Raw genomic sequence first — 26,049 nt, 5'->3', positions numbered from 1 at the left:
CCCTGTGAGAAATAAGGGAATGCAGACAGAGGAAGGTTTAGTTCAATTTCATGTTGCACCAAGTACAAAAGATCTGTCTGTGAGTAACTCCTAGGATTGTGCTCATCAGCAAAGGCCAATAATTCAGAGTGACAACACGCTGGAGACCTCTCTAAGGGACAAATGGCTGGAAAGAATTAATTATTATTTACTGTCCACCTACTCCTCTAGGTTTGTGTCCCAGTTTGACCACTCTTGCCTTGCTGTATGTGCAGAAATTATGGCAGTGCCAGGAGATGCTGCTACTTGAAGTACAAAGCAAAGAATAAAAAAATGCGTAAGAAGTTGCATTAAATAATGATCAAGGCTTATAAGGAGCTAGTGAAAGGCAACATTGTTGTTATTGTAATTATTGTTGTTGTAGTTGTTGTTCTTGGCAGTGGTGATGATGATGAGTGCTGTTGTTTGTCATTATTATTATTAAGTAGGTGAAAATCACACAGAGCAAGAGGTTTGCATCCCATCCTGGGCTGGGAGGCAGCTCTGCCACTAACCTGGAGCCTTTATATTATTTCTAATATAAATTATTACATTTCTAATTGAAATATTTATATTTAAATATAAAATGATAATATTTTATACTTTTACCATTATAAAATTATATTTTAATATACATTAAATCATATATATATTTTAATATATATTTATATATATATTATAAATATGTATTTATATATTATATTTATATATTATATACTATTAATATATAATATATAATATATAATATATAATATATAATATATAATATATAATATATAATATATAATTACAATTATATATTATATATTATATATAAAAATATATAATATTTAATTATAAATAATATAATTATTAATAGATTAATAATTTATGTTATTCTAAAATAACAGAAATCAGTCTGGCACACCAAAAATCCAGCTGTAACCTCAGCAAATCCAGCATGCAGAGGAATCCCAGGCTCTGTGCTCAGGGCTGCTGCAGATGGGCTGGGGAGGGTTTGCCCTGATAAGGCTCTCACGTGACACTCACTGCCTTTGGGTTGTCAGAGAAAGTCCTGCAGATTAGTGTCCCCTGAAATCTCCCTAAGCAGCTCTAATGCCCTCAAATGTGCTTGCTGTGCCTCGCTGGGAAGGCTGCACGAGACCAAACATTAATTATTAGTGTAAAAATAGAATTTCTTGTAGTGATTCCCATCACCGCGCGCCGCTGAGAGCGTCGCTCCTTTCTCTGAAGTCTGGGAAGAAATTCAGGATGTGACCCTGCTCAAAACTGCAAAATGGAAAATCAGAATCAAAAGATTTTTACCTTTCTGTGTAACTGAATCCAGCTGGCCTCCTCCTACCCTGCCTTGCAGTCATTTACAGATATGCAAATGGAGGGAAAGAAGTGGTGCTGTTTGCATCTGCATTGCACACCAAAAAATCAGAAAATGCCTCTGTTCTCACTGCTTTGCAGCAGTTTTCCCATTCTGCTGCTTTTTGTTTTGATCCAGCCCAACAGTACAATGTGGTTTAGTCATGTATTTAAAATGAAGGAATCAGTCTCTGCCTGGGCAATCCTGAAAACTTTAAATTCTACAGGGTTTTCAGGATGCAGAAGAGCAAGGAGAGGTGGGAATGGAGCCCTGGCAGGCAGTTCCAGAGGGCCTCATCTCCCTTGTGTATTTAAGCTGGAAAATTGTTCAGGTTTGAGGGACTCTTCAGTGGCCTTCATGTAAGGCTGGCCCCAAATGGCTCCATCAGGAGTGGATTCTTCCAAAAAAACTACTGCTTAAATGACAAAATAAAAGATTACAGTTTAAACAGAACAGTTTCACAACTTAACAATGCTAACTTTGAATATTAAATAAGCAAGAAAAAAGATTTTGCACTAAATCCCACCTAAAGTCCCAAAGAAGTTGGTGAAGCAAGGAGCTGGTTTAGCAGCTGGGGTCTAACCCTAAAATCAGTTATGGGATTATTTGGAGCATCAAATATTGGATCTGCCTTTATGGCTTCTTCAGAAAAAGAATGAAAATGGCCTGTTAAAATGAGTAACCTCTGGGAGAGCTATACTAACAATTGAGCTGAATTTATTAGGCCCTGATAAGGAGTTGAAGGTTTGAAGAGGAACAGTCACAGGTAGATTCACACACTCTGGTCACTGACTGGAAGCTTTTGTGGGTAAAGTTTTTGTTTCTCCAGTGGCCTGCATAGAGAGAATCCTTGGCACTCCTATGGTAACAATAATAATAATAATAATAATAATAATAATAATAATAATAATAGTAATAATAATAATAATAATAATAATAATAATAATAATAATCCTTATGTTAGAATATTTCCACCTTCAGAGTAACCTCAGTGGGAAAGTGCGGAAGCTTGCCAGGAGATGAAAACAGCTGCTGTAAACCTATTTTCATTGATTTTTTTTTTCCTAAAAGGGTTAACACAATAAAACACAATTAGCCTTGAATTATCATGGATTTGTTGGATGTTTGGCTTGAAACATTCACATCCCCTTGGCTGCAGTGGCACCATTTCCCTTCAGCCTTTCACTTCACCCCTTGGTATGGCTCAGCAAGGAGGGAAGGACAAATCAGACAGCACCAGCTCGAAAATATGCTCAGAATTCAGCAGCCTGACTGCTGCTGACCACCCAGAGGACAGGTGTGACACAAATTTATGGGCTTGATTGTAACCAGTATCTGCTCATTTCATTTATGAGCCCCATTACATGTTTTATTTTGACAGTTCCACCGCCGCGTTCCCGCAGTCTCCTGGCCATAAACTGCTCACAGTGGGATGTGGAGTTTATTATTTGGTGTGTGGGCACTGAGCACCCCACAAGCTGATGAACTATGGACAATTTATTCATTGGATTTTAAGCCCAGTTAAATCAACAGCTAAAAGGGAGCCTCGCTCACACTCCCTGTAACTGCAAACATTTGAAACTGTGAAAGCGGGGAGGAAATTGTTATGGATTTTACATTCCAACATTACGCTCCTGCCTAAGATTTTATCTCTATTCAGGAATCAGAGCTCGCTGCAAATCTGCTTATTTGAGATATTTTTCCCAAAGTTCTGGTTTCTGGAAGGTGACTTCCCCAGGAGCTGGGATGTCCCAGCTATGCAGCCAGCCAGGGGAGATGGATGGTGCAGAAGGAGAGAAAATGAATGGAAAATAAAAACCCTAAACACAAGGACCTTGAAAACTTGAAGATGTGCACAAATAATCCAACAATGCAGGTGTGCAGGCATGTGGGTGTTTGTGTATCCATATATCCATGTATATACTTCCAAGAAGATGATTTTAGCCAATTCCATGAATTCAGGGCCTGGATATGAAATGCCCAGAACATGAGTTAGCCATGCTGATCTAGAAACCTTCAATTCTTTCTTGTTACGTTTTTGAAGTCATTGTTTTTATTGGTATCTGGTTCCAAATCTGCTTTTTACTGGATTTTACTCCTGTGTTTATTGACAATATATTTATTTTAAGATGTGTAGTATATGGTCACAAACAATCTGTCCCTCAACATGAACTGCCACGGGATTGTGGGGTTGTGACCTCCTCAGCCAGTCTCTGCCATCCTCTCCATCAAATATATTTGATATCAATCTTTCTAGTTCCAAATTAAGATCAATTTCTTGTTCTCTCTCTGATGTTATTTGTAAAGAGCAAAATGTTCCCTTTACTTTTCAACATAATTTTGTATAATTCAAAAGTATTGTCGTTTTCCTTCCACTCTTCCATTCAGAGCCATCCTAATTTACTTTTTCCTGGATGAGTCTGACTTCCTAGACCTCTGATTCTCTTTGTGCATCCACATGCAATGACTCCCTGGATGCAGTGACCAAAAATGACAGTTCCCAAAGTTCCCGGTGAAAGAAATTTGGTCTTTTGTAAAATCGCCAAAAGCCTTGGAATTAGAAAAAGAAAACCAGCAATTTTCCTCTTCAACAAAATTAGAGAAAGAATCAGGGAACTCCTGCATGTAAAGTAGCCACAATGTTTGATTTTTGATGGCAATTTCCAGAAGGATTCCTGGCTGGTGGGAAAGAGGGAGAGAGCAGTTCTCCCCTAGAGGTCACTCAGAGTGGAGGCTGAGCAGGACACTCAGGTACCTCAGCTTGTTCTGGCTCTCACAATTTCATAATTTTAGCATAAGAAAGATTATATCCTAAGTGCCTGCTAATGAGTTAATGCACCGTGCACTGGAAACCCAAGAATTGCAGTGTTTGGTGTTAGGAGAGAGCCACAAGTTCAGGCCCCACATCTCTTTGGCCATTTTTAGAGGTGCATTAGTCCACAAATTCCATTAGGGATAAGTGAAATGGGAGTGAGTCAGCTCATCTTGAACCTCCCAGCCGAGCCCATTTTGGATGGAAGGTCACCTTCTGTCATTGGGAGCAAAAACAAAATTGGGGCAAGACTTCAAGAGCAGAGCAGACATCATTGCCACCATCCCCTCCATGACTGGTGGATTCCTTTTCCTATGAAATTAAAATGACTTTATCTCACTGCCTCTGAGCAATCAGCTCTGTCTCCATGTCCTGACTGTCCTCAAAGAGAAATCCTGGAATCACACGTTGGTTTGGGTTGGAAAGGACCTCAAATCCCATCCAGTGCCACCTCTGCCATGGCAGGGACACTTCCCACTGCCCCTGGTGCTCCAAGCCCCAACGTCCAGCCTGGCCTTGGGCACTGCCAGGGATCCAGGGAGAAGCTTTGGGGTGAGCTCAGGGTGGCCTGGAGGAGCTGCAGGAAAGATGGAGAGAGACTTTAGAGAAGGGATGGAGGGACAGCACACAGGGAATGGCTCCCACTGAGCCAGAGTAGGGATTAAAATGTAACAGAAAGCACAGAATTGCCACAGCTGCTCTGGGCACCCTGTGCCAGGGTCTGCCCACCCTCACAGTGAAGAATTCTTCCCAATATCCCATCAATCCCTACTCTGGGTCAGTGGAAGCCATTCTCTGTGTCCTGTCCATCCATCCCTTCTCCAAAGTCTCTCTCCATCTTTCCTGCAGCTCCTCCAGGCCACACTGTGCTCACCCCAAAGCTTCTCCTGTGCAGGTGAACATCCCACCTCTCCCAGCCTTTCCTCCCAGCAGAGCTGCTCCATCCCTCTGCTCATCCTGGAGCCTCCTCTGAACCATGCAAGGAGTGGTGCTGCCAGGGATCTTAGGAAAAGGAGAAGCAACAGCAGTAAACAGAAAATTCTGGCACCGCTGGGCTGAACGGAAGTGGCACCACTGACATCACTAAAAGTAGGCTCAAGTCTGATCTGAAAAGCAATTTAGAATATGAGCTTTTCTTTCCAAATGAGCAGTAAGTGCCTTCCTTCCCCCAGAATTCGGTGCTTTCTATTACATTTTAAATTGATTGGCTCAATGGGCCAGTCCTGGGGAATTGCCCTAGCATGATCTCGTCTGGCTCCCGTTTCTAATTCTGGCCACTCTAAATCCAGCTGCCCTGAAAATCCAGGCTGCTGCTTACAGCACATACTGGAGGTTAATCTCCATTTTTGTGTACCCAGGCAAAATCCAGGAATTGGGATGTATGGAAGATTAGCCTACAAGGTGAAAAGGAAATGAAGCCAAAGGAGAAATTGCAATAGAAAAATATCCACATGCAGAGTGTGGAGGTGTCAAAATAAACCACAACCATTATTCCTCAACAAGAATTCAAACAGGTTTTTTGCATTATCTAACATTTTTCTAATGGGAACAATGAAGTTGCCATCTGAAGGTTTGTCCTGCCACCAGGGTCTGTGGGCAGTGGATGGAGAGATTCAGAAAACACAGTTCCAGCTCCATGCTCTTCCTCTGTGTGGTCCATCTTCAGCCTCATTTAGGACATAAAAACCTCCACTTGGGCCGCCAGGTGACAAGGAGCCTCTCTGCTGAATAAAAAGGGTTAAAAAGGCTGCAGGATGTTGTTGTGATGGAGGAAAGGAGGTTGTGGACTCTTGTCCAGGTGACAGAACAAGAAGAAACAGCTTTTCATTGTGCCAGGAGAGGTTTGGATTGGGTATTACAGAAACTTTCTTCACCTAAGGGGTTGTCAAGCACTGGAAGAGGATGCTCAGGTGGCATCACCATTGATAAAAAATGTTTTGAGGTCCATTAGGGGCATGTGTTAGTCCTGGGTTAATGGCTAGACTTGATGATCTTAGAGATCTCTTCCAAGTGGCTCCATGATTCCGGGATGTGGCTGCAGAACTCTGTGCAGGATGGGCAGGGCTGGGGGAGCCCTCCCAGGGCTGGAGGTGGCTCAGAACTCTCAGTTTGGGTGGGACACATCACCCTGGGGCATTATTCTGCCTTGGATCCCTGCATGGAGTTCCAGCTGCTGCCAGAGGAAGCTGTGTGTGCCCACCCAGGGCTGTGAATCATCCCAGGAAAGGCCGAGGAGATGCTCATATAAAAGTGGAGTGGGGAGGGGTTTTTTTGACACTGGCTGTAATAAATATCAGCACATTTAGAAAAAATAATTGTGGGCTTAACGGGAGGGAAAAAGCTACAGCTGAGTGTGGTTCACTAGAAGGAAATACCCAAGGCTGTTGAAACATTAGATAAAAAACTGATCTTGAAATGTCAGGAATCAGTGAGGATAACAACTGTCAATTTTGTCCAATAAAACCTCCCTTTTATTTTGCCTACTTTTCTCTTTTATTTTTAATAGCTATCCATTAAAAATGCTGCACTCACAGTTTGCTGGTATTTGCTGCTCTGTTTTAATGTTGTCTATTAGTTCTTCCCTCCTTTCCTTTTAATATTTACACATATCATCAAATGCTGGGCAAAATTTCTCTGCTGAAAAAAAAAATCCCATGAGTGTAAAGCAATTACAAATAACTTGCTACTGAGGGCATGGCTGGGCTTTCTGTGCTGCTCCAATGTCCCATTGAGTTTCAAGTAGCTGAGGACACTTTTACATTAGAAATAATCCATGTTAGTATCATGTGGTGCATTGTTATTTCTCAACTTCATCAGAAAATAGCACAACTGTCCTAAAAAAATAAAAAAAAAAACCAAGTTATGCCTTAATAAATAACTGATAATGAAGGGGGCTGAGAAAAAATTGTGGCCAGAAACATCAGTTTGACATGAGCTACTCCAGCCTGAAGGATTCCAGCTGGAAAAGCCCAGTTTAAAATTCTGACACTTCCTCCATTTCATGTGCACTCAGCAATGCTCATGCAGCTCAGATAATCCGTGCCTGTACTTCATGTATGGCGTGGCAAATGCCAGCAGTGTGTGGAAAACAGGATCCAGGCTGCAGCAGAGCAGCCAGAACGGGATGAAGGGGGCTCAGCAGCACCTGAGCCTTGGGCTGAGCTCTCCCAGGGCAAACAGGAGCCTCCAGCAGCCAGGGGAGCTCTGCAGGGGCTTGAAGGGGACAGGACAACCCCGAGCATCCAATTTGGGGACCCCTTGGAGCGAGGCTGAGCTGTTGGTACAACAGCAAGAGAGGTCGTGGCCCCTAAAAACAGCCCTGGGACAATGTGACAGGGATTTAACTGAAATGGTCTCCTCCAGAGCAGGGCTAGAGGTAAATTCCAGCTGATGACTCTGTTTCTCTGTCTGTGTTTGATAAATTAATTAAGGAACAGAGAGGGAATAAGAAAAGTGAAGCCTCATAAACTGCTTCACTAACTGCTGCACAGAGAAGACTCTCAATTCTCGTTTTCCTCTATCAAAAACACTAACATTCCTTCTTCTTCTTCTTAAATATTATCTAATATAGAATCCCAAGAATATTTGAAAGGGAGGGGGGAAGTTCACTATTGAATATGAAGCCACCATGTAATATAGAAATCTCATGGGGACAAGGAGAGGGGTCGTCAGGGCAGGGAAGGAGGTTAAGCTGAGCTTTGAGCCCAGTCCAATGGCATGAGCCTCTCCTAGCCAGCCTGTGGGAGTGTTTCTGCCCAGGGCCACTCTCAGGGTGCTGCAGAGCTCAGCTCTGTGTTCTGCACAGCCCAGCACCCTGGCCTGCCCTAAATCCCAGGGTTCCCACATTCCACTGAGGCCCATGGCAGGGAGAGCCGTGGGATATTCCTTCTGAGCCCTGGGCCTGGCTCCTGGAGCACCAGGCTGGCATCTCTGCCACACAGGAGATCCCAGCAGGCACCAGTGATCCCATCAGGGATATCAGCACACCCTGCTGGGAACACCCTGGGCTTCCCACAGCTTCTCCTGGCAGCTGGAGGCCATCCCTGCGTGCCCAGCAGGGCCTTGGGGCAGAGCTGGAGCTGTGTCCAAACCCTCCCCACACTCAGACCCAGCGCCCCCAAACTGCTCCTGACCTTACCAAGCCCAGCCAGCTGGGAAGCAGCTCCCACTCGCAATAATTACAGCAGAGCTGCCCTCCCCTTGCACTGTTTATTGCTTTTGCCCTTGCCGTGGCTTGCTGGAGACAGAGACACTATTAAAGCTCAGAATATTTCTTTCTGGACAGCGAGGGCGAGCTTTGGGGGGAAACTCCCTCTTTTCTCTCCAGCACTGCCCCTTCTGCTGGTTAGGGCAGGGCAGGGCAGGGGATGGTTCCCACTGCAGGCTGCCTGGAGCACTCCGTGCCTGCTGAGCACTGCCTGCAGCAGGGGAACGCTCTCCTCTGGTGGAACAGAACCTTGGAAGGATATTTCTGCCAGGTACAATTGCCCAAGCAGCCACCTCTAAGTTGGGTGTCCCCCCTAATTCTCACAATAAGAAGGGAAAGGTGCATTTCAGTGATGACAGCTGAGGCTGGCAAGAGGCAGCCAAAGGGCACCTGCCAGCTCCCACCCTGCTGACAGCATCCCCACAGCTCCAGGATGGGCTCTGGCAAGGAGATAGCTGGCTTGCCAATAATAATAATTATCATTAATAAGAGAGTGACGTCCTAATCTTGGTTACATCAGCCGTGCCCTTCCCCGGAGCCGCTGCCAGTCACACTCACACCGAGCACAGACAAGGGCCGGGAGCTGCTGAGGCTGGAAGGGGATGCAGGGGATGGCCCGCGGTGACTTCTGCCTCCCGGCTGAGGGGACAGGGGACACGGCCTGGACAAACCCGGGAGAGCCGCCTCTCTGTGGCATTTGAGTCTCCCCAGCCCTCCGGGAAACTGCGGGCATAAAGGATGGGAAGGGAGGCGCGGGGCTGTCCCTCCCTCCTCCTCCTCCTCCCGCGGGGCTGTCCCGTGTCACGGCCGGGCACAGGGCTGTCCGTGTGTCCTGCGGGATGTCCGTCCGTCCCCGCAGCGCTCCCCGCTCCGCATTCAGAGCCCTCCCTGCCCTGTGCCAGCCCCTCCGCACAGCCCGACGGCAGCAGCCCTGGCGAGGAAAACGAGCGAAATTCGGGGCCGTTTGGCAAAGTTGCGAGGTCAGGGCTCCCCCCGCGCCCCCGACCCTGCATCCATGGGGAAAGGGGGGCTGCCCCCCAAAGCCAGCGGGGTTTGCTGCCTCCTTAGGTGCCTTTCCGAGTTGCTGCCGAGCCCGCCAAGGTGCGAGCTTGTTGCGAGAACAAACTGTTGTGATTCCCCCTCCGGCCCTTTTTCCCCGCCTCCCCCCGTTCCGAACGGGGGGTGTCGGTGCACGGAGCCCGCCGTACCCCATGTCGCTCCCGCGTCAGAAAATGAATGATGCAGCAATTTAATTAGGAGGGAGCGGTGCGTCCATATTGCACCGGCGGAGGAGAGCTCGGCAGCCGGGGGAAGATGCTGCTGCGCGTCCGCGGGCGCGGAGCCTGCGCCCCTGCCCGCGCAGAGCGGCCCCGGGGCGGCGGGAGCCCGCGGAGCCCCCGGCACCTCCCGCCCGCTCCCGCGGCTCTGCCCCCGAACTTTTCGCTGCCGAGCCGCGGTTCCAGTTAAGTCTCTCCCCGCCGAGGCACCGCGGGGTGCGGGAGGGGGGTGCGGGATGCCCCGGGAGTTACGCGGGGCTGTGCGCGGGTGCGGACGGCGGCGATGCGCGGAGCGGCGCGGGGCTCGCCGCCTGCCCTGCCCGCAGCAATTCCCTCCCGGCTGGCCGAGCCCCGGGGCAGGCAGAGCCCGCAGCCCCCCGCGCATCTCCCGCACCAACTTTGGCCCCCCTGCGCGGATCCGCCGCGCCCCGCGCAGCCCCGTTACCTGCGGCGGCTCCCGGGGCGGGCCGGCACCGCGGGCGCGGCCCCTCCGCCTCCGCGCGCACGGCGGGAGGGTGCGGGAGGTGCGCGGTGTCTCCCGAGGCGTTGGGCGCTGCGGGATCCCGGCGAGGCTCGGGGCAGGAGCGGCGCCGGGACGGGCGGGCAGCGCCGGGCGGAGCAGGCGGTGATGCGGGGGCAGCGGGGCGGCCGGAGCGGGACCCCCGCCGCAGCCCTCGGCTGGCACTCGCAGTCAGAGCAGCTATGATTTCCTCCAGACTTGGGCTTTTTGTTCCCTTTTTTCCCCTCTTTTTTTTCCTTTTTTTTTTTTTTTTTTTTTTTTTTTTTTTGGAAAGGGAGGTGGGTGCAAATTCTGCCCCATCCCGGCGGCTTTTTTTCCCTCTCTGATTCTTCTCAGGTTTTTACCTCCCCCATCTGCCCGTTTCCCACTTCCCTTCCTCTCCGCCAACCAGCCCCCTCCTTCCCTCTTAAAAAAAAAAAAAAAAAAGGATTAAAAAAAAAAAAAAAAAGGATAGAGGGAAAAAAAAAAAAGGCAAGGGGAAAAAAACTGTGTAGTCAGGGCTTCCCAAATGCGCGCCCCCGACCTGGAGCCGAGCGCGCCCCCTCCGTTTGTTCCCCTTCTTGAAGCTGATTTTCATGACGTGGAGGAGCCTGATCCAGGGCAGGAGCGGCAGCGCACACACACACACACACACGCACACACACTCGCACACGCACACGGCCCGCAGCGCCCCGCACCCGCGCACAGCCGCGCACCCGCGCTCGCCGCCGCGCCCCGCGCCCGCTCCGCGCTGCCGCTGCCGCTGCCCGGAGAAGGCGGCGGCGGCGCTGGAGCCTGCAGCAGCAGCAGCAGCAGCCCCTCTGCTCCCTCCTCCATTGAGTGTGCCAAACAGCAGCTCTGCATCCTAAAAAGGATCATTGAGGGGCTCATTGCATTCCCAGCACGTTTCAGGCTTGCTTCTTTTTTTTTTTTTTTTCCTCTCTCCTTTTTTTTTTTTTTTCTCTTTTTTTTTTTTTTTCCTTTTGCCTCAGCTTCAGCAGGAGTAGAGAGAGAGGGAGAGAGAGCCACAGAGAGGGAGAGGCAGAGACAAACCAGCAATCTTTAAACTCGAGCTTTCTTTTTTTTCCCCCTTCCTTTCTTTTGCCTTTTCTTTTTTTTTTTTTTTTTTTTTTTTTTTTTTTGGTAACGATGTGCTAAAATCTCTCCTGCAAACCGGTAAGTACAACCTTTCTGGATCCTTTTGTTTCCGCCTAGGGTCAAAGACACCCCCCTCCTCCAAAAAGAAGATATAATAATCCTCTTTATTTATTTTTTTATTTTTATTACAGCCCTTGCAGAAGAGAAAGAACTTAAGTGGCTAATATTTTGCAAAGGAGACGGAGAGATTGATACTGCAATATAGCTCTCGTCTCTCTCCCTTCTCCCCAATTAGATGCTGGTTTTAATTGCAGAGGGTATTTCTCTTGTCGTGCTTTCAACCATCTCCTCTTTCCCACAGGGGAGGGTTTCATTTGCAAGTTGATCCTAAGGATTTCTGTTCCTCTGGCATTTCCCTCCCCTAAATGCATCCTTCTGCTCTTAAGTTTACGGATGGGGGGCAATTTTTTCTAGTTCTTACACGAGGAAGGCAAAAAGGACCTTTTTATTGGGAGATTGAGACTAAAAGCAATGATCGCTCCGAATCATTCTAATGGGCATTTCAGGGATTCAAGGAAGGCTGCATCACCACTGGTATTATCCCCATCCTTAGCGTTTCCCTGTGCCCATACATTTAAAATATCTGGTGAAAGGAAGGGTGAGACCATATGTTGAAGGAGCTGCATCTCATTAGGGCAGCATTATTTTCATCTGATTGGAGAAGAATGGTGTCTTCATTCGGAATCGTGTATAGTAGGATAGAGAATTTATCGGCTGGTAAGTGTCAAGGTATTTTTTTTTTTCTTCCACTTTCAGCTTTTTAACCGGGTCTCCTGCTTGGTCCTGGGGGCACAAAATGCCCTAATCCAAGGCAGGCTGAGCGTTTCAATCCTAGGTGCCTCTTCAGCTGTCACTTCCCTTTAGATCTGCTGATCGCATGGGCATGTGCTTTAGAAAGATTAATCATCTCTAAATGCTTTAATCAGCTAAAATGACTAATATGTGGTGTGTATTTATCTGATAATATACCGGTTGCATTAATTCGCCGGGGCGCGTTTGCGAGGGGGAGATTTCCTTCCCCACCAGGGTCGTTAAGCATTTACTCTGGTGGAGATGCTGTGGGGGTTTCTGAGGGGAGCCGTTCTGCCAGGCGCAGCTCGCACATCCCCTGGAACTCGCGTGTGGAACGCATCGAGCCGGGAGGCAGTGAGGGAAGGAGACCTCAGGGTGGAGGTCCAATAACTTTGGGAGTTTGCATGGATGAAGGATGTGGTGCGACACTGGAGAGGATGTGCCCACACTTGGTGTGTTTCCCCCCCCGGGCTGTGATGGCTCCCGGGCTGAAATTCCACCCGGGGATGAGATGCGGGCAGTCCCCAAGCCTGGCAAGCGTGGAGAGACGCAACACGTTCGGTGTGCTCGTGGTGCCGTGCGGGGCTGCATGTGCTGTCCTCTTTATAGGTGGCATTTACCACGGGGAGGGGAGCCAGGCGGGCTGCTATCGCGTGATGGAGCCCTCTAACATCTCCCAAGTATAAATCAGGGTAAGGCTCGCCCAGCCGACACCCCTGGAGTTGGTTGGGAACGTCTGCCCAACAATTGCTGAACTTTCCAGGAGCCCGACATGAGTCCAGCAGGTAGGGGCTTAGGGAGAGGAGAAGGGCAGGGCAGAAATACTGAAATCTGTGTTTCTCTTTCCGTTGCAGTTTTGTAAACACCAACAAATGATGAAACCTTCCACGGCAGAGAGGCTTCATAAAGGAAGGATGTTGTGGATAATTCTTCTAAGCACAATTGCTCTAGCATGGACTACACCTATTCCCTTGATAGAGGACTCGGAGGAACTGGATGAGCCCTGCTTTGATCCATGTTACTGTGAAGTGAAGGAGAGCCTTTTCCATATACATTGTGACAACAAGGGATTTATAAATATTAGTCAGATAACAGAGTCGTGGTCGAGACCTTTTAAACTTTATCTGCAGAGGAATTCCATGAGGAAATTGTACACCAACAGTTTTCTTCACTTGAACAATGCTGTATCTATTAACCTTGGGAACAATGCACTGCAGGACATTCAGACAGGGGCTTTTAACGGGCTTCGAGTTCTGAAGAGGTTGTATTTGCACGAAAACAAATTGGACATTTTCAGGAACGACACTTTCCTGGGTTTGGAAAGTCTGGAATATCTGCAGGCAGATTACAATGTCATTAAACGGATTGAAAGCGGGGCATTTCGAAACCTAAGTAAATTGAGGGTCCTTATCCTAAATGACAATCTTATCCCCATGCTTCCCACCAATTTATTTAAGTCTGTGTCCTTAACCCACTTGGACTTGCGGGGGAACCGCCTCAAAGTCCTTTCGTACCGCGGGATGTTGGACCACATTGGCAGGAGCCTGATGGAGATCCAGCTGGAGGAGAACCCGTGGAACTGTACGTGCGAGATCGTGCAGCTCAAGAGCTGGCTGGAGCGCATCCCCTACACCGCTCTGGTGGGGGACATCACCTGCGAGACGCCCTTCCACTTCCACGGGAAGGACCTGCGGGAGATCAAGAGGAGCAAGCTCTGCCCCATGCTGTCCGACTCCGAGGTGGAAGCCAGCCTGGGCATCCCTCAGCTGTCCTCCAGCAAGGAGAACGCGTGGCCTACCAAGCCTTCCTCCATGCTGTCCTCCTTCCATTTCACCGCTTCCTCTGTTGAGTACAAAACGTCCAACAAGCAGCCCAAGCCCACCAAGCAGCCCCGGGCGCCCCGGCCTCCCCCGACCCCTCGTGGCCTGTACCCTGGGCCCAACCAACCTCCCGTGGCTGCCTACCAGACCCGGCCCCCCATCCCCATCATCTGCCCCACCGGCTGCTCTTGCAGTTTGCACATCAACGACCTGGGCCTGACGGTCAACTGCAAGGAGCGCGGATTCCACAACATCTCCGAGCTCCTGCCCAGGCCCTTGAACGCCAAGAAGCTGTACCTGAGCGGGAATTTGATCCAGAAAATCTACCGCTCCGATTTCTGGAATTTTTCCTCCTTGGATCTCTTACACCTGGGGAACAACCGGATCTCCTACGTGCAGGACGGGGCATTCATCAACCTGCCGAACCTCAAGAGCCTGTACCTGAACGGGAACGACATCGAGCGGCTCACCCCGGGCATGTTCCGGGGCCTGCAGAGTTTGCATTACCTGTACTTCGAGTACAACCTGATCAGGGAAATCCAGCCGGCGGCCTTCAGCCTCATGCCCAACCTGAAGCTCCTCTTCCTCAACGACAACCTGCTCCGCACGCTGCCCACCGACGCCTTCGCCGGCACCTCCCTGGCGCGCCTCAACCTGCGCAACAACCACTTCTTGGCGCTGCCGGTGGCCGGGGTGCTGGAGCACCTGCACGCCATCGTGCAGATCGACCTGAAGCTCAACCCCTGGGACTGCACCTGCGACCTGGTGCCGCTCAAGCAGTGGCTGGAGGCGCTCAGCTCCGTCAGCGTGGTGGGCGAGGTGCTGTGCGCCAGCCCCGAGCCGCTGGCCCGCCGCGACCTGCGCTCGCTGGAGCTGGCCGCGCTGTGCCCCGCCGCCCTGCGCCCCGCCGCCGCCGCCGCCGCCTCGCCGCCCGCCGCCGCCCCGCCGCCGCCCGCCGCCACCGGCGCGGCCGCCTACGAGCTGCCCCCGGCCGCCGCGGCCGCGGCCGTGCCGCTCTCCGTGCTCATCCTCAGCCTCCTCGTCCTCTTCTTCTCCGCCGTGCTGGTGGCCGCCGGGCTCTTCGCCTTCGTGCTGCGCCGCCGCCGGCGGAAGCTGCCGTTCCGCGGCCCGCGGGCGGAGGCGGCGGACCTGGGCGCGGTGCCGCTGCGCTGCCCGCGCCTCTTCCCCGAGGGCGGCGGCGGCGGGGGCGGCGGCGGCGGCGGCCCCGGGGAGCGCTCCCCGGAGAAGGCGCCCCCGGCGGGCCACGTCTACGACTACATCCCGCACCCGGTGACCCAGATGTGCAACAACCCCATCTACAAGCCGCGCGAGGAGGAAGAGGCGGCGGGCGGCGGCGGCGGCGGCGAGGCGGCCGAGCTGCTGCGGGGCGGCGGCGAGCGCGGCTTCGCCCACCCCGCCGCCCCCGCCGCCGCGCCCGAGCCGGGCAGCAGCTACCGCACCTTGCTGGAGAAGGAGCAGGAGTGGAGCCTGGCCGTGTCCAGCTCGCAGCTCAACACCATCGTGGCCGTGCACCCCCAGCACCCCGCGGGCGGAGGGCTGGCGGCGGGCGCGCTCGGGGCGGCGGCGGCGGCGGCGGCGGGAGCCCCGCGGGACCGCGACCGCCCGCCGCCCTGCGCCGTGGGCTTCGTGGACTGCCTCTACGGCACCGTGCCCAAGCTGAAGGAACTGCACGTCCACCCCCCCGGCATGCAATACCCGGACCTGCAGCAGGACGCCCGGCTGAAGGAGACCCTGCTCTTCGCGGCCGGCAAGGGCTTCCCGGACCACCAAACCCCCACAAGCGAATACCTCGAGTTAAGGGCCAAACTCCAAACCAAGCCGGATTACCTCGAAGTCCTGGAGAAGACCACGTACCGGTTCTGACCGCCGCCCCGCCGCCCGCCCGGCCCCGCCGCCCGCGAGCAGAGGATCCAGCTGTGCCCTCTGCCCCGCCAGATGTGCGCGCTGCGGGGCAGGGCCCTTCTCAGATCAGTAATCGACGAAGTGCCTTCGCAGACTTTTGCCAGCAGATGTTAATCAATCATTATTTTTTTATACTGAAACTGAGACTTTGACTGTGCCATGTCTAAAGGTATATTATTATTATTATATTATTATTATTATTATCGGGGATCTTTGTATTGATCCTGATTGAGTAAATTCTATGTGTGTCTCTTTCTCTCTTTTTTTTCTTTTCCCTTTTCTTTTATTTTCTTTATTCTTGTTGTTTGTTTTGTTCGTTGACTCTCTTTTTTTTCTTTTCTTTTTTTTCCTTTTTCCGTTGGCAGTAAACTTCTTGATATTTTCCCTTGGAGGGGAGGGGGAGGGAAGATGGCATTTTCTGGCCTGCTTTCTTCTTGCCCATCATGGCACAGATTCTGTACATTTATTTAAAAGAGAGGAAAAAAAATAATAATAATGCAAAGAAGCAAACGAGCGCAGTTTGCTGCATGCCTGGAAACTGCAAGAGGGAAGGGAGGGGAGGGTCTTGCTCGAATGTCTCACTCTTGTCTCTCTCCCTCCCTCGCACGCACACTCCTCACCCTCACCCTCGCCAGCCCAGCCCCTCCCGGGGGGCTCGGGGGGAACCCCGGGGGCAGTCCCGGGGGCTGGGGAAGCCACCCGGAGCCGAGCAGCCCAAAGGATGTCACCACGTGGCGCACACACCTAGGGGATGCTCAGCGACACTTCATCATGACGCCATGGGTTTTTTTTTTGTTGGTTTTTTTTTTTTTTTTTTTGAGGACATCCGCACTTTCCTAATAAAAGCGACATGCAAATATACAGAGAGAAAAAAAAAAAAAAAAAAAAAAGGAAAAAAAAACCACCCAAAAGCTAATGGGCACCTCTCACTAACAGCTTTGTAGGAAGCACTTTTAATGTTTTCTCTCATGCACCCATACACGCACACACGCACACACACACAAAGGTACAACAATGTGCATATATTTATTCTGTAATTTCAAGTGAATATAAATTGTAAAGGTAATGTTAAATCATTGTACAGTGATGCGTCTGGTATAGCTTTCCTAATAAAACGTTTTGAAAAAAATTGCAGATATATATATATATATATATATATACACACCCCCAAATATATATATATATATAGGAATACAAAGCTTGAACCTGAAACTTCAGCTTCCTCCACAGAGATTTCCTTCCCCCCATAACCTTGAACGCTATTTTATTAATAACAGTTCGATGCACTGTGATGTTAACAGAGAAAAAAAAAAAAAACCCTGTACAGCGTCTCTTGCCAAGATACCACCCGAGACTGTCACAAATCCGATTTGCGATCTGTATCCCTGCCGCACTGTCCTGACAGTTAAAAATATCGGGCAAATTGGGAGCGCATCCCGCCGGAGCGCTGCTTCCCGGCCTGCTGGAGGCACCGGGAGGCACCGCAGGGATGCTGGCAGCGGGGTGAGCACTCGGAGAGCTCCCACCCCTCCGGATTAAACCGCAGCTCCACTTTGCAATGGGGGGATGCGATCTGGGAAAGCAAAGCATCCATCCCAGCGCTGCCCTTCTCCCGCTCCCGCTGCAACCGGAGGGAGACCAAAGAGCGTGCGATTTCCCTGCTCGGGCGGGTCCCGGTTGGTATCTTGTCCGCGTTGGTGTCTTGTCGCCGGCGGTGTCCCTGTGTCCGGCGGTGTCCCTGTGTCCGGCCGTGTCCCTGTGTCCGGCCGTGTCCCTGTGTCCGGCGCTGTCCCCGCGGTCCCGGGCCGGGCGCGGCCCCTCTTGGCCGCCAGGTGGCGCCCCAGCCCCAGCGCTGAGGGGCGGCGGCGGGGCCGGAGGGCCCGGGCTCGATTCCTGGATTGATCCCGGGATTGATCCCAGGATTGATCCCGGTCTCGATCCTGGACTCGATCCTGGATTCCATCCCGGCCTGGAGCAGCTCCCGAGGCCGCTCCCTGTCCCCGTCCGCCCCGCCGAATGAACCCGCGGGCGCCTTGTCCCGGGGTGGGAAGGGCCGCCATGGGCAGCCCCCACAGCCCGGCGCCGCCCTGAGGCCTTCAAAGAGCGGGGTCAGCCCAGAAATACCCAATGTGTCCAGAGAGCGGGGTTTTTCCAGAAATACTCAATTGTATTCAGAGATTGGGGTTAATCCAGAAATATCTAATTGTGTTCAGAGAGTGGGGTTAACCCAGAAATACCCAATGTGTCCAGAGAGTGGGGTTGATCCAGAAATACCCAATGTGTCCAGAGAGTGGGGTTGATCGAGAAATACTCAATTGTGTTCAGAGAATGGGGTTATTCCAGAAATACTCAATTGTGTTCAGAGAGTGGGGTTAATCCAGAAATACCCAATGTGTCCATCAGCACCATGTGTCTGGACAGCGGTCAGTGTGGTTTGTCCGGGTGAATCGAGGTTATTACCCAAAGGTGCTGCTGGGTTCTGTCACCTCCTGGCAGAGGGTCACAGTGCCAAGGTCACCGTCCCCACCACCTGCTCTTTCCTTGGGGAACAGCTCGGTTTCACCCCGCACAACAGGGGTGTTTTAACAGAGAGAAACCCATAAATACTTGCTCTCCCCACAATGTTGCTTTTTACAGCTCTGGGCAGGATGCTCATGGTGAGATTTACTCTTGGAGAGTCATTTCCCCAGCCTTGGTAGCAGCTGTGTGTGTCTGGAGATGGAGGGACAGCTCCAAACCTCTGTAAAGCTGGCATCACCCTCCATGCCATCAGTAAAAATATTACACATTGCAATTTCCTCTCTTGAGTTGAGATTGTGTTTCCTCACTGCTGCCTTCAGCTCTGACCCGTTGGGGTTTGCTCATTTGTTTGTTTTACTGAGTTTTTAATAGATAGTGGAAGAGCATGCACGTGCTAAGAGTATTAAACATGCAAGTGCAAAGGCCAGATCCTTCTTATCATAATTGTAATAATTACATTGATAAGCCTACATGCAAGTGATGCGTGGAGCTGTATAAATCAGGTTAAAGTACAATCCCCAGTGAGAGTGGTGCTGTACACATTTGGCAATGTCCTCAAAGCCCCAAGTGTTTATACTTGTATCCAAATAGAGTAAAGCCGGTTGCAAATAATGTTTATATTTTCATTAAACTGCAGAAAGGCAAGAGAATTTCATCCTTACTATAGGCAGTAATCTCGCCCGTGGATGGTGAGCAGATCTATTTATTCAGTGGAAATAAATTTGTTCTATGAGAATGGAATTTTGTATTAAAAAAAGATAATTTTTGGCTTACGTTGAGTTATTTTTCTTTCCTTGTGTAGGAAACTTCCGTTCCCTTGTGTACTGAGATGATTTGGGGGTGATTTGCTCTGGAAGTGTTGACAGTGTCTAAGTGTGATGTCTAAAGGGTGTTTTGATGACTTTTATTTTGCTTTTTCATTATGCTGAGCTGAGGCTGAGTGGGTAGCAGCATTCCTTTCCCAGGGCAGGAAAAAAAAGTGGATCCATCAGCTCTGACCTGCAGTGGGTGACACCTTTGCATGCTCCAACCCAGGTTCCTCCTAATTAATAGGGAGTATTAATGATAATTCTGTCTTTATCAGCAGTAGCATTGGTAGCATTAATGCTACTGGGAAGGAATCAAATAAAACCAAATGATCTGCAGTTGCATTAGAGCTGTTTGATGGGATGCTGTGTGAAATAAATAATTTTTTAGCTGATTTCATGGTTGTACAAGTACCTGGTGGCAGCCTGAGCAGCTCAGCCTGTGGTAGTAAAACTTCAGCAAGTGTTTGGTTCATTCCCTCACTGACCATTGAAATTCTTCCTACAGGTGGAAAAGAACAGCAAGGCCAGGTAAGCCCCAGTCCCAGCCAACAGCTGCACACAGGGAAATGGAAAGGATGATCCTGGTGCTCAATTATTGGTGCTTTTTGTCTTTTCTGGATGCTGTCATTGATGTCACCATCACATTGTAACTTAGGTTAAAAAATTTGTTTGGAAATGGTTTCATGGGTCATTTGAGTGTATCAACGGCGATAGAAAGATGTCAAATGTTATGGTACGAGTGATAATGTGAATTTTGGAAAGCCTGTTGCCTACTGCTGTGCTTAGAGTGTTATTGGAGAGTGAGAATCTCATTTCTTAGGAGCTTCAGTGAGCATGAGTTAAGCTGTGGCAGCTCCAGATTTTGTCAGAGACCTTTCCAGACAAAACCACCTTTGAGTGTGGCAGCACAGCTGGTTTTAAGTTAGAGATATGTGGGTTTGTCCAAGTTGTTCTCTGAGAACCATGAAAGGGGGGGAAAGGTCTCTCCAAAATGTGAGGCTGTTCTCCTGAAGCTCTTGGGTGTGCCAGCAGCACTTGATGATTTCTGTGCTGCCTCCACTCCCTTCAGGTACCCATTTCACGTGAAGATGTCATGGCTGGGGTTGAGGTTTAACAGAGATGTTAACAGAGATGTTCACGTGAAGAGCAGCAAGTAGAATTTGGCCCTGAGTGTGGGAGTTCCTTGCTCAGCACATTGCTTTACCACGGGCTCGACTCCTGGCAGAGCTCCAGCTGCCCCAGGGTGAACTTGTTCCAGGATTGCCCTTCTTCCAAATGCACTTGCTTTTACAACGTGGATTTATGGACCCTGGGAAATCAGGCTGCTCTGTGCTGCATGTTCCTATGTTTTGAGTTTTTCCAAGGCTTGGTTTTCAATCTGTAGCTGAGGTTCTCAGTGAATTTATGTATGTATGTATGTATTTATGTGTACACAATTATGTATTTGTGTGTACAGAATTATGTCTTTATGTTGTACCCAGTACAACACAGTTTTTCTCCATGGAAGAAATGCAAAATGACCCAGGATGTAGCTCACAACACAGCTCTTTGTACACAAATTCCTATTTTTTAATTCTGGTGTGAGTGGAAATACTTTTTTTTCCCCCCCCAGTTCTTGAAATATTTCTGGTTTGATTGGGCAGTGGAAGAATTGGAATGTGCTTGGAACAAACCCTTGAGTGGTAATGGAGGGGAGGCCCAGTTCTGCTCCCTTGAAGCCAATGTTGAGACACCACATTATGCTCAGTTTTAGTCAACAGACTTGAATGAAGAGCAAAATCTGATCTCAGAAAATTACAACATCTATTAAGTGGATTCAAGTATTTTGAGACAAGTACTGCATGGGACTGTTTCAGAATAAAATGAGTAATGGTACAGGGAAAATGGGTTTGCCATAAATTCTGTGATTCTCTGATTGACCCCACTCACAAATTAACCAAACAATCTTTAAGGCTTTTGATTTTAAAGACAAATTTGTTTAGCTCCAATGTCAACAGTGACCAACTAGCCAAGAAGATTACTAATGTAACAAGTGCAAATTATTTGGAAATACTTTATTACTATTATCTTTTTTCTTTGAGAGCAAGGATATGGAGGTCCCCTCCAACCAAGGGCATTCTGTGTTTCTGTGATTGACAGGCTCTGACAGCTGTGTTTCCTACAATTCCTTTAAAATGTCTTTTCCTTGATCCTTAGGGTTTCCCAGTTGTAAAATTCTGTCATTATCTCATGTTTGTTCAGGTTGTTGGGGCAGTTTGGCAGATTTCTATAGACCATAGACTGTGCTCAGAGAGCAAAGCACAGAGTTCCCCAGGAGGCTGCTGGGGTGACACCTGTAGGTTATTTTTGATCCCTGTGGAAGCATTTGGAAACACCTCCCTGTTGGTGGCATTGTCTCTGTAAATTGGTCAGTTTTGTGGTGTTATCAGGATGGTGTCAGATGGATAATTTTTGTGGGAAAATGAGAGGAAAAGGCTCAAAGAGCAGAGCTGTAGGAAGGCTCTGTCCCACATTTGTGCTGGGTGGTCTCTGCAGGGTGGGTGCTGCATCAATCCTGATATTTTTGAAGGTTAAGGATGTTGATCTGGAGTGTGGGGTTATTCTTAGGCATTATTCAGAGGTGTGGACATGCAAGACTCAGCTGTTGGGTGCCTTAAAAAGAACAGATACTAACAGAGGGCAGAGCGAATACAAAATATTCCTAACCAAGTCCTACATCCTATCCTCAATCTTTAACGTCCATTTACTTTTCCTAATGTCTTTATTTTCCCACTAGAATTTTCTAAATCTCTCAAGAATATCCTGTACATTCTGTGAATCCTGAAGAGATATTTCAGGTTAGCCAAGGAGTGACTCTCTCTGTACTTGGGGATTCCAACCAATGCCACTGCCTGTGGAGGAATATCCTGCCCATGGCATGTGGCACAGCAATTTGGCTTGTCCTTGGAGCACGGTGCCAGGGAGGGAGGTTCTCTGCACTGATCAGGTTCTGCAGTAGGGCGTGAATGATTCCAAGCAGGAATTCCTGAATTGTGGTAAATCACTTTTGGAATGGCAAAGACTTCATTTGTGCTGCTGCCTCTGGTGGCTCTGCCGTCCCTGCTGGTGGTGGTGGCACCCAGCACCATTCCTGAGGAGGGACTCCTGTGACAGTAACTCTAAAAACCTAAAAACCAAAAGAAAAAGCTGAAGAAAGATTTGGGACTTTTTATCATGCAGGGACCTTATCTGAATTTAATCACATTTCCCAAATATTACAGTGGCATTAATATACTGCTTATGGGGGTTATATGCATTTTTGTCTTGCTTTTTTTGCTTTTCCACAGACAGTAGGTGGATTACACCTTAAAGAATTACAGGAATGTATTTTTTGGTCATTTTTTCAGGCTGTACTTGTTTAAGACTAAGTCAGTCCCAACAGTAACTGTCCTAAACTGAGTTTTATAGAAAGATACATAAACCTTTGGGTTTGTACATGGTCTCTAAATTATTTCATGTGTTTAAATACATATATAAAATGTCCGTTATCTGAATAACCCTTGAACCAGAGTCCATCTTTGAACTTTGGAGGCTTTTGCTTTGCAAATGAAAGTTAATTATTGTTGGGTTAATTAATGTTTGGGTTTGTGCGGGTTTTTCTGTTCTGTGATTGTTCAGTTTGATTTTATCACTGGTACAACCGGAGACAGGGAAACATTGCAGTGTGAAAATTCTCATGATAGGACTTTCATTCTTGTGCTTCTTTTCTTTGGAGAGTGAGGGAGCTGTGCTCCAAAGGGAGTAGGAATTGCCACTCAGAGCTGAAATGTCTTCACTCTGCTGTGTCCTGGGAGTGCCCAGCACTGTCTGACTCAAAGGGAGGTGCCAGAAATCCCCATTACTGAGATTTCAGGGTTGGATGGGACCAGCCAAGCTGCTCCACCTGTGATAGCCAGTCCTTGAGTCCGGCACCACTGGAGCCACCATCCCCATGTGTGCCTGGGAGCACTGAGAAAATCCATGTTGTGCTGCTTTGGTGAAAAATGAGCTTTACAAAAATTAGGCATTGGTAATGGATGCTGCTTAGTTAAGCTTTTCTGTCTTTTTTTAGGGAACACATCCAGGTTTCTCTGGTGCTGTTAAACTGCCATGCAAGGGCAGGACTGATCAGCTGTCCCCAAAGCATTCCTGGAATAAGTCTCTACTTAAATGCATTCTTTATAATCAGAGAGACATTTCTTGTGGCATCACTTCTGTTATGTTTTCTTGCAGTGACCCAAAAACCTGGCTGCTTTGGAAAGTGGATAGTATTGGCAAGCAAAGAAATATGGCAAGTAAAAAGTCTTTTTTAGATCCAGTTGATGTCAGTGTTTTCTTCAACAAAAGGGCAAGTCCCAGCCCTGAGGGGTCCTGAGGAGGAGTCAAGGCACTGATTAAGGCAGAGAGTAATTGTTCAGTCCGTGCTTAATTGTCCTCTTCAGTTTTAAACCAGTGAAGAATTGTGGATGGATGTAATTTATGTAGATAAATATACACATATGTGTATATATATATATATATATATATGTATTCCTGCTAGTAGTGGGGGCTGTGACACTGCAGCCAGGGAGGCTGATGGAAGGAATGGCAATGGCTAAGCTGTGACAAGTGGGAATTTTGCCAAGGCTGACAGTGAGAACAGCACCTGAAAGTCAAGTGCCTCTCTCTGGCTTCCAGACAGCCAATAACTACATGTAACTCTTGCTGCAAACCCTTGTTTTAGAGCAGGTAACAAATAGCTCCCAGACCTTATTTTTCCTGCCTTTAGCCCAAGCTCTCACCAGCCTGCAGGCCGCTGGCATTCCCAGAATTGCTTTTCTTACCTGTCTGCATGCACAGATCCTCCTTGGGCTGAGGACACACACCCTGAGCCCTCTGTTTGTGCCTGGAGTGGAGACCAAGTGAAAACACAGTTCTCTCTGTTGGGTTTTTCTGTAGAGTGGTGTTTTGCACCTCGAGACTTCCCTCTGCCCCGCCTGGAGCGCCCTCAGCTTGCTGGCAGCCGGGCCGGGTTGGCCGTGGTGGTGTCACAGGCCTTTGCCAACCAGAGCCAACCAGATCTGTGCAAGCCTTCAGAGCACAAAGCCCTGATCAGAAGGATCCCTAACAGGTATGCATCAGGGAGAAGGAGGAGATGCTCCCAAAATTAGTTGCTGTCAGCTCCAAGCAGGAGCGAGTGCCTCGCGTGTCACGGAAACGCTGAGTGTGTGCTGTATATACTGTGTGTAAATCTGAGTATGTACCTATAATTACGCTAGTGAAGTGTAAAATTCAATCTTTGCAAACTTCTGGGAGATTCAGGAATGTGGCTTGCTTTGGACTGTAATTAAAAATATGGGCATTTTGGTTAAAAATAGCTCCTTTCCGGCCTACATTCCCGATGTAGGTCAGTGGAGGCATTTTTCAGACATATTAGCATTTTGGACACTTAATCTTAGCAGCATATTGCATCTCCTAGAATAGGTTAGGAGAGGCAAGGCAGGAGGAATTGCTGCATCTCGAGTCACCCAGAGAGGTTGCCAAGTTTCTCAGGCACCAGAGAGGCAGAATAATGAGGATTATATTTAATTCGGGCTGGAGAGACAACCGTGGGGTGTTGAGCAGAGGCAGCTCAGATCATCTTGGCTCTGTGGGGGAGGGAGAATTTATAACTCTAGCTGGCTCCAAAGCAAGCTGTGTGTGAATTTGCGTGTGTATATATATTTATATATATGTATATACAAATCTGGATGTGTATATAACACCCTGTGTATATATGTATGTATGTATGTATATGCCTCCAGTGTACAAAATGTGTATCTATAGAAATGTATACATTTATATGAATTTCTATTTCTCTATATAAATAGTCATGCAACTAGGGGAAATCACATTTCCACGGCGTGTCCTTTTCTGTAACACCCCCCCCCCCCAAAAAAAAGCTGCTTCCATTAATGTCACATTGGCACAAATGACTTAAATTTTCTTTTCTGTTTTGAAAGGAGTGGTGCTTAGTGGCTGAGCACAAGCCTGGAAGGTTTTTGCTCTTCCAGAGGACTTCCAGTAAATCATGAGCTGCTCCAGAGCTGTTCCACATTTGTGAAATAAAGTGGCGGCCAAAATGACTCAGGGCTGGTTTTACAGGCAAAGGAAAAGGGTTGTTGAGTGTGCATTGGAAACCTCTGCTATGCTCTCAGAGTTCTGATGGTGAAATATCTGCACTGCTAATTACTCTGGTTGCAGTTAATTTCCCAGCAATTGGCTTGAACAGGGGGAAAAAAAATTTTCCTGCTCTGAAGTAAGTTATCTGAAGTCTGATTATGTTGCCTCAGTGATGTATGGATTTCCATTTAGGGTCAGGATGTTGGGCTGTAAATCAAGAATCTGAGCTCAGTGAACATCTAGTTTGGGATGTGTCTTTTCTGTTCTAATTGATTTTAAATAATTTCAATTCATCATCAGAACAAGCTATACCTTAATTCATGATAAGCTCAAAGAATTTCTCATTCATATCAGGGTGAATTTTGCACTTGACTTCGGTGGGGTTGAACGAGGTCGGAGCGTTTCATTCAGCACTGGCATAAAAACAATCTTGTACTTGTGCAACTATTAATTCAAATTGTAATTTTGTAATAAAAGCAGCCTAAAAATGATTTGCTAGTTATGTATTCTATGGTTATGGCACCTTTCTGTGGATAAGATTTGCTGGTGTTGGTTTTGATTTTGTGTTGCTGATCCTTTCTCTGGGTTTGGCCCCAGAGCTAGAAGCAGCTCAGCCCTGGAATACCAGGCCGTAACACACTGCATCTGAAAGGAAAAGCTGCAGAGCACTGATCCCTCAGCATTCCTTGAGCTGTGTGCCC

General features: G+C 48.6%; 1 protein-coding gene across 7 annotated transcripts; it reads left to right on the top strand.

Moving 5' to 3' along the window:
• The first annotated feature begins 9,811 nt into the window (after positions 1–9,811).
• On the top strand, positions 9,812–25,839 carry SLITRK3 (SLIT and NTRK like family member 3). Of its 7 annotated transcripts, XR_009114878.1 has the most exons (3): positions 11,350–16,029; positions 19,695–19,717; positions 23,441–25,839. XR_009114878.1 is itself a non-coding variant. In XM_058030805.1 (2 exons), exon 2 carries the CDS (start codon positions 12,990–12,992, stop codon positions 15,819–15,821), a length of 2,832 nt encoding a protein of 943 aa, XP_057886788.1. In that variant the 5' UTR covers positions 9,812–9,853; positions 12,972–12,989; the 3' UTR covers positions 15,822–25,839. The 7 variants fall into 7 exon arrangements, 4 of the variants coding, with proteins under 4 accessions (XP_057886788.1, XP_057886787.1, XP_057886785.1 ...); XM_058030805.1 differs by adding an exon at positions 9,812–9,853 and having other exon boundaries at positions 12,972–25,839; XM_058030804.1 differs by adding an exon at positions 10,915–11,343 and having other exon boundaries at positions 12,972–25,839.
• Positions 25,840–26,049: the final 210 nt, after the last annotated feature.

This window comes from Melospiza georgiana, chromosome 10 (assembly GCF_028018845.1).
Source record: "Melospiza georgiana isolate bMelGeo1 chromosome 10, bMelGeo1.pri, whole genome shotgun sequence".
NCBI lineage: Eukaryota > Metazoa > Chordata > Aves > Passeriformes > Passerellidae > Melospiza > Melospiza georgiana.
Note: the sequence above shows the minus strand (reverse complement) of the source record. Positions and strands in the feature narration are given on the sequence as shown.